Genomic DNA, 12,003 nt, shown 5'->3' on the forward strand with positions numbered 1-12,003 from the left:
AAGACTTTGCCTCCCAGAAGCTTTTTTTTCCCATTGATGTTCTGATTCTCTTGATGGCATTTTCCATCTTCCCAAAGGTTAGAAGGTGCTCCATTTTTCTCACCTTGTGTTCCTTTATCTGGAGTTACCCTTCACTCCCACAAGCACACATACGTATATTCCCAAGAAAAGTTAGAAAGAGAGAGAGAGAGAGAGAGAGAGAGAGAGAGAGAGAGAGAGAGAGAGAGAGAGAGAGAGAGAGAGAGAGAGAGAGAGAGAGAGAACACTAATGTGTAGTTGGTATATTTTGTTCCAAGGTTGACCGGTACCTGTATCAGATGCGCCTTTCTGATGATATTTTACACGATGTGATGACTCGCTTCCAAGCAGAGATGGCAAAAGGTCTAGGAAGAGATACCAATCCGACAGCTACAGTAAAAATGCTACCAACTTTTGTGAGGTCACTTCCTGATGGTTCAGGTAAGGCCTTTCTTTTAATCCAACAGGTTGTCATCATTCAATTAGCGACCATCATAAGTTACAATGGCAGTTACAAGTTACAATTGGTCCTTGCACTTATACCTGTCACAGCATCCCCAGTCATGTGATCAAAATTTGGGTGCTTGGCAACTGGCATGTATTTATAATGGTTGCAGTGTCCTGGGTTCATGTGATCACCATTTATGCCCTTCCCAGTTGGTTTCTGACAAGCAAAGTCAATGGGTGAAGCCAGATTTGTTTAATAACCACTATCACTATCATGTCCTCATTGTACCTGTCATGGCTCCATCTCACCTATCCAAGCTTCATGAGCTGACAGCCTGGTTGGGGCAGGGGTGGGGTGGGGAGGAGGGAAAGATTAGAATGTAAGGAAGAAATGGGGGTGGGTGGGGGATGGAAGCCCAGCTGAGCCTTGTGAGAAGCTACAGCCAGGTAAGGTCAACTAACAATATATAGAGCTAGGACCCGAGCAGCTGTTTCCTAAACAATATACAAGCACCTGATTGGACATTTGCAGACAACTGGGGGATGTTGGGAGGAGGGGGAGGAAATCTCAGCATACCAGGATCCTTCTGACATAGAAGATCTTAAACCAATAGCTTAAGTCTCAAATGATTTCTTGGTATTGTGACACCTTTAATGTTTGTGATGAAAGTCCACAATGAAGTTCTACTCATAGTCTTGGGACAGTATTCACCTGATAGATTCATTGCCTGGGGAACCACAAGCAATTGGTCTTTTAAGAAACTTGTATGTCTTTATAGATGGCAACAGCAGTAGCATCTACAGTGGTGGGATTCAAATATGTTGTCTGTGTGGATGCCACTTCCGGAAGTCCATTCTGGGCCTGGGCAACAAAAAATTAGCTACCAATTCTGCCGAAGTGGTGCGAACTGGCTGAATCCCACCACTGCTTATATACCACTTCACAGTGCTGTACAGCCCTCTCTGAGCAGTTTACAAAGTCAGCATATTGCCCCCAACAATCTGGGTCCTCGTTTTACTGTCCTTGGAAGGGTGGAAGGCTGAGTCAACCTTGAGCCAGTGAGAATCAAACTGATGGCAGTCAGCAGAATGAGCTTTGCAATACTGCATTTTAATGACTGCATCACCACAGCTCATGTTTTCGTACTAAAATGTTGTATAAATGTTTTTGTAGACAAAATGTAGGCTCATGGGTCTGTAGACTAGAGGCTCTTCAAACATGGCAGCATCCAATAGCCCTATCCAATCTCTATATAAAAAAAACTATTGAGGTTCAAGAAGCATCATTTGGCAAGAATTTGTAGAAGAATTAATCATTACTCACTATTACTTCACTATTACAGAAAAAGGAGAGTTCCTCGCTTTGGACCTGGGTGGTTCCAAATTTAAAGTCCTACATGTTAAAGTAGCTGAAGAAGGAAAACAACATGTACAAATGGAGAGTCAGTTCTACCCAACACCTAAAGAAATCATACAGGGAAGTGGAACAGATGTAAGTAGCGTATTGCTTTGAGATTTGTATCCCTTTGAGATCTGTTCTTATGGATTCCTGGATTTTGAGGCATGACATACATGAATACTGCATCATATAACACTTCCTGTTTAATCATTGCAAACTCTGGATATTTCAATAGGAGTTGCTGCATTCAACTCAGTGGATAATAGTATCTGCAAATGGACTTCCTAAATCTGTGATTTCTAGTTGGTGTAAGATTCTTGAGAGCAGGAATCCTACCTTCAGATATATTCCTGTGGTTTTACAGATAAATTTATCAGATTCTCCCCTGGATAGCAGAGTCATGGAACCTCTAGGACAGATATGTTAAACTCACGACGTAACGTGATGTTGCGCGACATATTGGAGATTTTTCCCCATTGCCGGCAATGGGGTGGGCGCGGTTTCATTGTGACACGTCCGGCCCGCGGGCCGGCAGTTTGACACCCCTGCTCTAGGATGTTTTTCAGTCTCAAGGGGAACTTCTACATACCTGAAGTTGAGGGTACGACCGATCTCTTAAAATCTTCAACTTCAAGTATGTAGAATTTTCTCCCACTCTAACTTTTTGTAACGAACATTCTCCTACCAGACTACAGTCAATTGTTGAGAAAGAGAGATCAACCTCTCGAGTTTATTACTTTCATTGTATCACATTCAAGACGGTAGAAGGTCCATCCTGCCATCAAAAGCTAGGGCTGAGGGGGCAAGGGGGGACAAATAGGCAATAAACATGTATGGGGATGTGATGGGAAATAGGGAGGGGGAGATGACATCTTGATGAAGATCAGGGAAGCATAGAACCAGTTTGTACCAGTATTCAAGGCCACAAACCCTGAGAATGGAATGTGGATTGTCCCAAACATCTCAGCAAGTTTCAAAACACCCATGTGGCTCTTCATTGGCTGAAGAGGGATTGGTCATGGGGAGAGGGCTGGGATGAGGGGGAAAATGTATAATCTTTTGCGCAGGAATCTTAGTTCTAGCCTGACTTTACTGTAACCAGCAACCTTTAGTAAAAGAACCTATCATTTTACCCAAATGGAGTTGAGGGTCTTTCTTTCCTAAGGGACCTGACTGGGGCAGGTCTTACACATAGATTTTCCACCTATATTAGCATTGCAGTTCCTGATGGCTACAAATTCTGAGAGATTACAGCTCCAAATATCTGGAGGTTGATCATATTAATTTACACTGATGTAGGAAGACATATTTTAGCTGGATTCAAGGATTTCGAGTTTTGCTTACATGCTTAAGAATTAACTATATAGATAATTGATAATATTGTTTTGTCTCTTCTTCAGTGTGAGCTGCCTAGAATCTTTATGTGGAAGGAAATACAAAAAGCATTTTGTATTAATCATTATGTGATATTATTGGTCCATTAAAATAATATTTAGCCTGTGTTCCTTTCCAGCTATTTCAATACGTGGCCGACTGTCTTGCAGACTTTATGGAAACAAAGGATATAAAATATAAGAAATTACCTCTTGGTTTTACCTTTTCTTTTCCCTGTAGGCAGAATAAATTAGAGGAGGTAAGTGTAACCCTATATACTGTATTATAAGTAGAGTAAAATTATTAACTAGGATAGTTAGTAAATTATTGGTAATAAATTACTTACTACCAAAATAATTTTAACCAGTGTTTCTTAACTCTGACAACTTGAAAATGTGTGGACTTCAATTCCCAGAATTCTGCTTTAAAGCGTGCAAGCTAATGTAACAGTATGATATATCAATTAGTTTTTCAGCCTAATCTAATCTAGTAACTTACTTTTAAACAACCTGTAAACGGGCTGAAATTGAGAGGATGAGGATCTATGCCATCCATACCCCTGTCTGAAAAGAACTGAATGGTGCTTGAGGAAAAGGAAGCCATTTGGTGCTGTTCCAGTCCCATGTATTTTCTCAGACATTGGTATAGAATAGGGAATCTGGGCTCTTTTAGGAATCATTAAACTTTAAGATCTTACAACTCGACCAAGAAAAAGTTTGGAGTTTTCCATGGTGCTCCACTTTCTTTTGAAAAATTCACCATTACTTAAACATTTCAATCAGAATAGAGCTGGAAGGGACCTTGGAGGTCTTCTAGTCCAGCCCCCTGCCCAAGCAGGAGATTCTATACCTTTTCAAACAAATGGCTGTCCAGTCTCTTCTTAAAGACCTTCAGTGATGAAGCACCCACAACTTCTGAAGGTAAGCTGTTCCACTAGTTAATTGTCCACACTGTTAAAAAGTTTCTCCTTAATTCCAGGTTGCTTCTCTCCTTGGTTTCCATCCGTTGTTTCTTGCCCTTCCGTTGATTGGTTTCCATCCATTGTTTCTTGCCCTGCCCTCTGGTGCTTTGGAAAATAAGTTGACCCCCTCATCTTTGTGGCAGCCCCTCAAATACTGGAATACTGCTATCATGTCACCCGTAGTCCTTCTTTTATCGAGTGATAAAAATTATGATTTTATCGAGTCACTCTTGCTGAGTCACCAGTCACAAACATTCATGGGTTTACATCAACATTGTCTAATTTATTATCATTAATAATTGCTCTTTTGGTAGGGGGTTCTTCTTTCATGGACAAAACATTTTAAAGCCCGAGGAGTACAACAGACTGATGTGGTGAGCAATCTCTGCAAAGCCCTCAGGAAACACAAGGCAAGTTCAACAGGATATGTTTTCTGAATAATCTGTGTTTCAGCTGCAATGTGTATATTGTTAATTGATATATATATGCTGAGTAGAAGGAGAGCGGTGTTGGTCTACAGTGGCAAAACAATCAGGATTCTGATAGCAGCAGTTCAGACTGTTTTTATTAACAGGCATAAGCTGATGCTTTTTAATATAATGGGCATGTTGGAAAAGGTGCTACCAGATTTCTTTGGATGTGCATGCTGAATCTGACACATACAAAAATTGTCCTGTTCATTATTTCAAAACTAAACAACCCGTGACCCCTTGAGTCATCCTTTCAGAGATATTTCCTCACCAGATTCATCAATGCCTTCCCCAATACAGAGCTTCTGATGTACTGGAAAAGTTCTTAAAAATTCAGGGAGATATTCAATGATATATCTGCCTTGGAAGTAGCCCATGTTGAACTGTATAGCACAATCATACCACCGGATTTGACCATAGGAAATGTTTTATAACATTTTGTATTATGTCATAAAATACTTTATTATAATTTTTATGTCATAAAATGGTTTATAACATTTGCCAAATTTCAGTTCCACAGGAGTCATGAGTCCCAGATTTCAGATACATTTCTGTAAGTCAGCCCATTTGAGTACTGTTCTGACCCAGAGTTAAGTTGCTTTGTAAATCCAGGTCAGACAGATAAACTCAATAAGAATGATTTTAAAACAGATATATTTTATTCAGAGATACTTGCAGTTATGGTTGTTGCTTCTGGATATTACACATCTGTTCATCCTTATAGGTGAGAAATTAATGCTTCCTCCATACCAACTCCTAACGTGGAGTGGAGCCTTTTAAGACCTCCGATGGCCCCATGCTTAACTCAGACAAAGAACATTCCAAACTGGCTCGTGGCCAGGATATCCTGCTATGCACTTTAGAAACTCCTCCCACTGAACTACTAACATGATATAGCTGACTAGCTAAAACTACATTACCCATAAGCCATCTCTTAAGGAGACAGCACTTAACCCAATAAATGCCAGACATTCTAACATACAGATCTACATGCTCTAGTCAGGGTTACACGATCCAGAACAAGTACCTTGGTTCAAAAATGGTTGCTCTATTATGCTCTATTTCACCGAAAGGATACAGATATGAGAGTTTTAACAGTATTTACATGGTTTCTCCTACACTTTGATTTATTTATGGACAGGAATTTATTTGTAATATAAGCCTGATAATTTGACTTTTTTGCCATTGTTGAAATTCCTGACCTTTGGTTATCTGGAGTTACCAGTGACCAATATTCTAGGAATACCAGTGACCCTGCTCATTAGCAGCTCTGTGCAATAATATAACAATATTGATTGTATAAAGCAAACTCATGTGATGTCATTAGTTACTTTAAAAAAAATTAGAGTTGTTGAAAAGCATTGGAGATTTTCAAGAAAAGATTGGACAACCATTCTTTGTCCAGAATGGTATAAGGACACCTGCCTTAAGCAGGGGGTTGAACTAGAAGACCTCTGAGGTCCCTTCCAGCCTTATGATTCTATGATTTTTTTTGTACCAAAACAATCTTTAATTTAAAAAAAAATTAAAGAAAAAGTACAAACTAAAAATATAAACTGAGGAAGAAAAGTGAATTCACTACTATAATATAAATAATGCATAGATATTATTGTAAGATATCATAGACTCGCTGCCATAGGAGAGCCAGTTTGGTCTTGTGGTTAAGGTACCAGGCTAATGTTGAAAGAAAAATCTTCATCAGGGTCCAGTCCAAGCTGGGAATAAACAAAATGGAGACTGCTTTGGAAAAAAGGTTGTAGTTTACTGAGAGGAGAGCCAGACAGAAAGATGGCTCTTGGAAAGCTGAACACATGTAGTTGGGAGTGGTGGGTTTTTATACCTTCTTGAGCTTTTGTTTGGAGTTGTTGAACTTTGTTGAACTTTGTTTGGAGGCATGAACTTTGACCTGAGTCTGAGTGTGCCTTTCTGGTATTCTGATTGTGGTGGGTTAATCCTATTATGTCCCAAAGGTCATATCCTGCTTCCCTGGGTGTGTGGCTGATGGCTATGCCCTATGCTGGATTTTTTTGGGTGGGAGGGATTGTTGATTCTAGAGATCTTTGTCTTTCTAATCCAAGCTTCCTAGCTCCAATCTTTCTGACAAGATTATCACATCTGCATTTCTGCAGACCTGGTTTCTATTTGGGGCAGAGAGACTTGGGGAGGGGTTGGGAGGTTCTGCCTTTAAAATCCTTTGGGGAAATATTCTGCCTTTTGATATTCCCCAAAATATTTCTTTCTCTGGGAGAGGGGCTGACTTCCCACTCTAGAAAGCGGCAGACCGTGAGTTCAAGTCCTGTCTTAGCCATGAAAACCAGCTGGATGACTTTGGTCCAGTCACTTTCTCTCAGCCCAAAGACTGAGGGTTATTGTTGTGTGAGGAAAATAGGAAGAGGAAAGTGTGTTAGATATGTTTGCTGCCTTGAGTTATTTGTAAAAATAATAATAAAGCTGGGATACAAACAAATAAATAAATAAAAATAGTGCTGCACCCTTATTAGTAGAAAATACTTTATTGCCTTTCCAAAACAAATGGATGAATAGATCTTAATTAATTATATGGTTCTCTTTTATTTGTGCCATTAGGACATTGATATAGAAGTTTTGGCATTGGTCAATGACACAGTGGGAACAATGATGACCTGTGGATATGATGACCAGCGATGTGAAGTTGGTGTCATTATTGGTAAGTTTATATTCTTTTAATAAGAAGACAGGATCAAACCAGCTAATGTTAAGACTTTTATTCCAGAAGTTTAATTTGAATCAATTATAGATATCTTTTTAAAAATCTTTTAATAATTCAATCATGGCATTACGCTCTAGTCTAAGACATTTATTTTATAAAATGAGATTAAGAGCTCAGTTTATCATTGTTTTGATGAAAATGACTAATCTTGGTTAATTGGGTTTTTATATGGTTGTTTGAATACAGGTAGTCCTTGACTCACAACCGGTTGCTTAGCGACCGTTTGAAGTTACAATGGACCTTCCAAAAAGGTACCACATTCAAAGTTTTGGTGACTGTCCCCACTTTGGGTGCTCGGCAACTGGCCCATTTTATGGCCGTTTACAGTGTCCTGAAGTCACATCACCACAACACACATTTTTTGCTGAAAAATGGCATTTACTTCTGATTTCTGGCAAAAAACACCCATTGCAGACAATGACCATCACAAAAAAAAAGTGTTAGGAAATTAGTCACATGATAACCTGCTTAACAGCTGGCATGACTTATAACCATAATTTCAAGCTCAATTAGGCCTGTAAGTTGAGGACTGCCTGTACTGGCTGGTATCTTGCTGGAATCTTGACAAACTTGAACACTGCACCCTACCCAACAAAAGGGAACTCAGTGGTGATCAAAGTGAAGTTTTACACTTAGGCAAGAAAAACCAAATACACAAGCATAGACTAGGTGGTATCTGGCTCAATAGCAGAAACTGTGAAAGGGATCTAGGCAGTGGTCGGATTCAAATATGTGAACAACCGGTTCTCTGTGTGGATGCCATTTCCGGAAATCCATTCTGGGCCTGGGCAACAAAAAATTAGCTACAGGTTCTGCCGAAGTGGTGCGAACCGGCTGAATCCCACCACTGGATCTAGGAGTCCTAGTGGTCAGCCACTGAAGTAGGAGCCAGCAGTGTGCTGCAGCTGCCAAAATAGCCAGTGCGGTCCTAGGCTCATCAACAGAGGGATTGTATCAAGAGCACATGAAATGTTAGTACCACTTCATACGGCTTTGGTAAGAGCAACCTTGGAATACTGTCTCTAGTTTTGGCCACCATGATACAAAAAATATATTGAGATTCTAGAAAGTGTACAGAGAAGAGCAACAAAACTGAATAGGGGGCTGGAGGCTAAACTGTATGATAAATGGTTAAAGGAATTCGGTATCTCTAGCCTATCGAAGAGAGAATTATGTGTGACAGTATTTTTTCAGTATTTGAGGGGCTATCACAGGGGAAAGGGGGTCAATTTATTCTCCAAGGCACCCGAAGGCAAGACAAGAAGCAACGGATGGAAACATGTCAAAGAGAGTTCCAACCTAAAACTAAGGAGAAATTTCCTGATAGTGAGAACAATTAATCAGTGGAATAACTTGCCACCAGAAGTCATGGGCGCTCCATCACTGGAGGTTTTTAAGAAGAGACTGGACAGTCATTTGTCCAGAATAGTATAGGGTCTCCTGCTTGAGCAAGAGGTTGGACTGGAAGACCTCCAAGGACCCTTCCAACTCTGTTATTCTATATTCCAGAATTGCAAATTTGTTTCAAGCTGTGCCTCCCCCACCAATCTTGTTATCGGGCACATCATGCATATAGTTTTGAAAAGCATTTTAGATTGAGGTGTGGGAGTGAAGTAAGCTGTTTATTCATCTCTCTGTTTTTTCCATCTTTCAAAATATGATGACTGAGCAGGAACAGGCACCAACGCTTGCTATATGGAAGAGATGAGCAATATTGATCTAGTAGAAGGGGATGAAGGCCAGATGTGCATTAACACTGAATGGGGAGCCTTTGGAGATGATGCATCTCTGGAAGACATCAGGACAGAGTTTGACAAGGAGATTGACTCTGGGTCAATAAATCCTGGAAAACAGTTGTAAGTGGAGTTGTCAGGTTGTTGAAAACTTTCCTTCTACTAAGGTAGCAAATGAGGCCAGTGTTTCTCAACCTTGACAACTTTAAAATGTGTCTTCAACTCCCAGAACCCTCCAGTTATCTCGCTGAGGAAATTCTGGCAGTTGAAGTCCATATATCTTAAAGTTGCCAAAGTGGAGAAACACTGAATTAGGCATACATTGGAACAGAAATTGCATTGAATAAGTTTATTTATTTACTTGTAAACACAGTAACTCTGAGTTTAGCTCTAAGAATTGGTGTAATTAGTGGAAGTGTTTTATAAAAGAACTGGAGAGAGCTGGAGTCCAAATAACTTGGTAAGTCCTATATTCCAAAGGCCTTTTAAAGAGATCTATACTGGCTTTTGGTTCAGATAATTTGCAAATTGATGGACTAAAAAACCCCCAAACAAATGGCTGAGAACAGTGATGTGCATAAACTGAAGTAGTATTTCTCAGTTTTGGCAACTTTAAGATGTGTGGACCTCAATTCCCCCAATTCCCTTGCCAGCCAGCCATTTTGGGAGTTGAAGTCCACACATCTTAAAGTTGCCAAGGTTGAGAAACATTGTGGTAAACTGACCACCAACCGACACATTTCAGGCATTTGGCATATTATTTTTCCAAAGTGCAAAAATACCATCACTGAAATAACTCCAAAATATCAGATGTATGTATTTTAAAAGACATGTTTTTGAAAAGGAAACTTTCATTTGGTGAAATGAAATTTGTCATCTGTTGTGATTATGTAATGGAAGATTTTCATTGAAGGCCATTTAAACATGAAATGTTGTTTGAGCTTCACCATTTTAACTTTTCTGATACCTCTCTACAAAGATATATCTGACATTTGACTGTTCTCTATTTGAATATAGGTTTGAGAAGATGATTAGTGGATTATATCTGGGAGAACTGGTCAGGCTTATCCTTTTAAAAATGGCAAGAAAAAACTTGCTTTTCAGTGGGAAGTTATCCACAGCACTCTGTACTAAGGGCAAGATTGAGACAAGACACATGGCCGCTATGGAAAAGTAAGAGATTTGAGTCTACAGTATTCTTTTATTCTTTTAGTCTTCATTATCTTAAAAGCTGAACCGGTAAGCATGTAAAATTATATTTGTTCTTAAAAAACTCCTGAGAGTTTTGCTCTCATGGATTAACACAGTTATTTCCCTGGAGATATTTCCTTCTGTTCTCTTGAAAGTTAACTAAATACATTGTCCAAAGTGAGTTGGCTGCTTTAAGTAGCAGGTTTGGGCTTCAATTCTATCACTAGAGCCACAGGCAATAGATCTTAGGTCAGGGGTCTTCAAACTCGGCCCTTTTATGACTCATGGAATTCAACTCCCAGCATCCCTCAGCCAGCCTGCCTGAAGAATTCTGGGAGTTGAAGTCCATGAGTCATAAAAGGGCCGAGTTTGAAGACCTCTGCCTTAGGTATTTATGCAAGAATAGCAGATGTTTTTTAAAGAAATCAATAATTAATTGACTTAATAGTGGTATTTTTCCTGGCAGAAAGCAAGGGAGGGATTTGTGAGATTACTTTTTTTTATTGGGGGGGGTGTCAGGTGCTCACTTGGATATCTATGCAAAATAGAAAAGATAATACAGATAGTCCTCGACTTACAATCATTAGTGACCGTTCAAAGTTACAATGGCACTGAAAAAGTGTCTTATGACCGTTTTTCACCCTTATGACTGTCCCTATAGTCACGTGATCAAAATTCAGATGCTTGCAACTGATAGCTGCAGTGTCCCGGAGTCATATGATCACATTTTACGAACCTTTTGACAAGCAAAGTCAATGGGGAAACCAGATTCATCTAACAGCTGTTGTGTTACTAACTTAACAACCACAGTGATTCACTTAACAATTGTGGGAAAATTCATGTAATAACTGTCTCGCTTAGGAACAGAAATTTTGGGCTAGGTTGTGGTCATAAAAGGAAGAATAACGTGTAAAACACCGTTACTGTCCTGAACATGGCAAGCAGACCTGGTTGGCACTGATTTGAGAATAGCATAGTTCTGTCCTCAGCTTTAGCTGCTGCTAAATCATTCTGATTCTCCAAAGTCATCTCTGTGACTCTCTACAAAGAACTCTCTGTGTGTGTATGTGTGTAAAAATCAAGATAGCTATGAATGCATGATCAAACAGCATTCAGAAAGGGCCCTCCTGCAGCATAATTTTTGTATATATATATATATATATATATATATATATATATATATATATATATATATATATATATATATATATATATATATATATATATATATATATAAATATTAAGTGTATATATATATAAATATTAAGTATATATATATATATAAATATTAAGTATATATGTATGTGTGTATATAGGGAGTTCAGACAGATTGGTCTGATTGTGAACACCTTGACATTTTTCAACTGCCATACTGCAGTTTACTCTTTTAACAATATATTTTGCCTTGCCGCCCCCAACTAGGGGCATAGAGCAGGCTCAAGTCGCAACTGCGAAGTATTTTTATATCCAAATTTCTTTTTTTTCTGACAAAGAGTAAAGAATTAAATTGGGAGACTAAGATGGACCATTTCTGGCTTTTTTGCCTTCATCAGTTAGCCATACCCTTTATGGGATTCGAACCTGGGCAGTTATACATACTAGTCAGTGATTTAGTCACTGAGCCACAGGTTCTCTTCCCCTCTTTTGCCAGCAGAGTCAAG

General features: G+C 39.2%; 1 protein-coding gene across 2 annotated transcripts in view; it reads left to right on the forward strand.

Annotated features, from left to right (window-relative positions):
- Positions 1–12,003, forward strand: part of HKDC1 (hexokinase domain containing 1) — a 55,788-nt gene that overhangs the window by 10,034 nt on the left and 33,751 nt on the right. For both annotated transcript variants that reach the window (XM_029285462.1, XM_015822971.2), the window contains exons 2-8: positions 297–459; positions 1,809–1,957; positions 3,378–3,497; positions 4,514–4,609; positions 7,256–7,355; positions 9,091–9,274; positions 10,169–10,324. In XM_029285462.1, the coding sequence (XP_029141295.1) occupies positions 297–459; positions 1,809–1,957; positions 3,378–3,497; positions 4,514–4,609; positions 7,256–7,355; positions 9,091–9,274; positions 10,169–10,324 (968 nt within the window). The remainder of the gene's footprint in view (positions 1–296; positions 460–1,808; positions 1,958–3,377; positions 3,498–4,513; positions 4,610–7,255; positions 7,356–9,090; positions 9,275–10,168; positions 10,325–12,003) is intronic.

The sequence above is a fragment of the Protobothrops mucrosquamatus genome, unplaced genomic scaffold (assembly GCF_001527695.2).
Source record: "Protobothrops mucrosquamatus isolate PMUCROS unplaced genomic scaffold, P.Mucros_1.0 scaffold1731, whole genome shotgun sequence".
NCBI lineage: Eukaryota > Metazoa > Chordata > Lepidosauria > Squamata > Viperidae > Protobothrops > Protobothrops mucrosquamatus.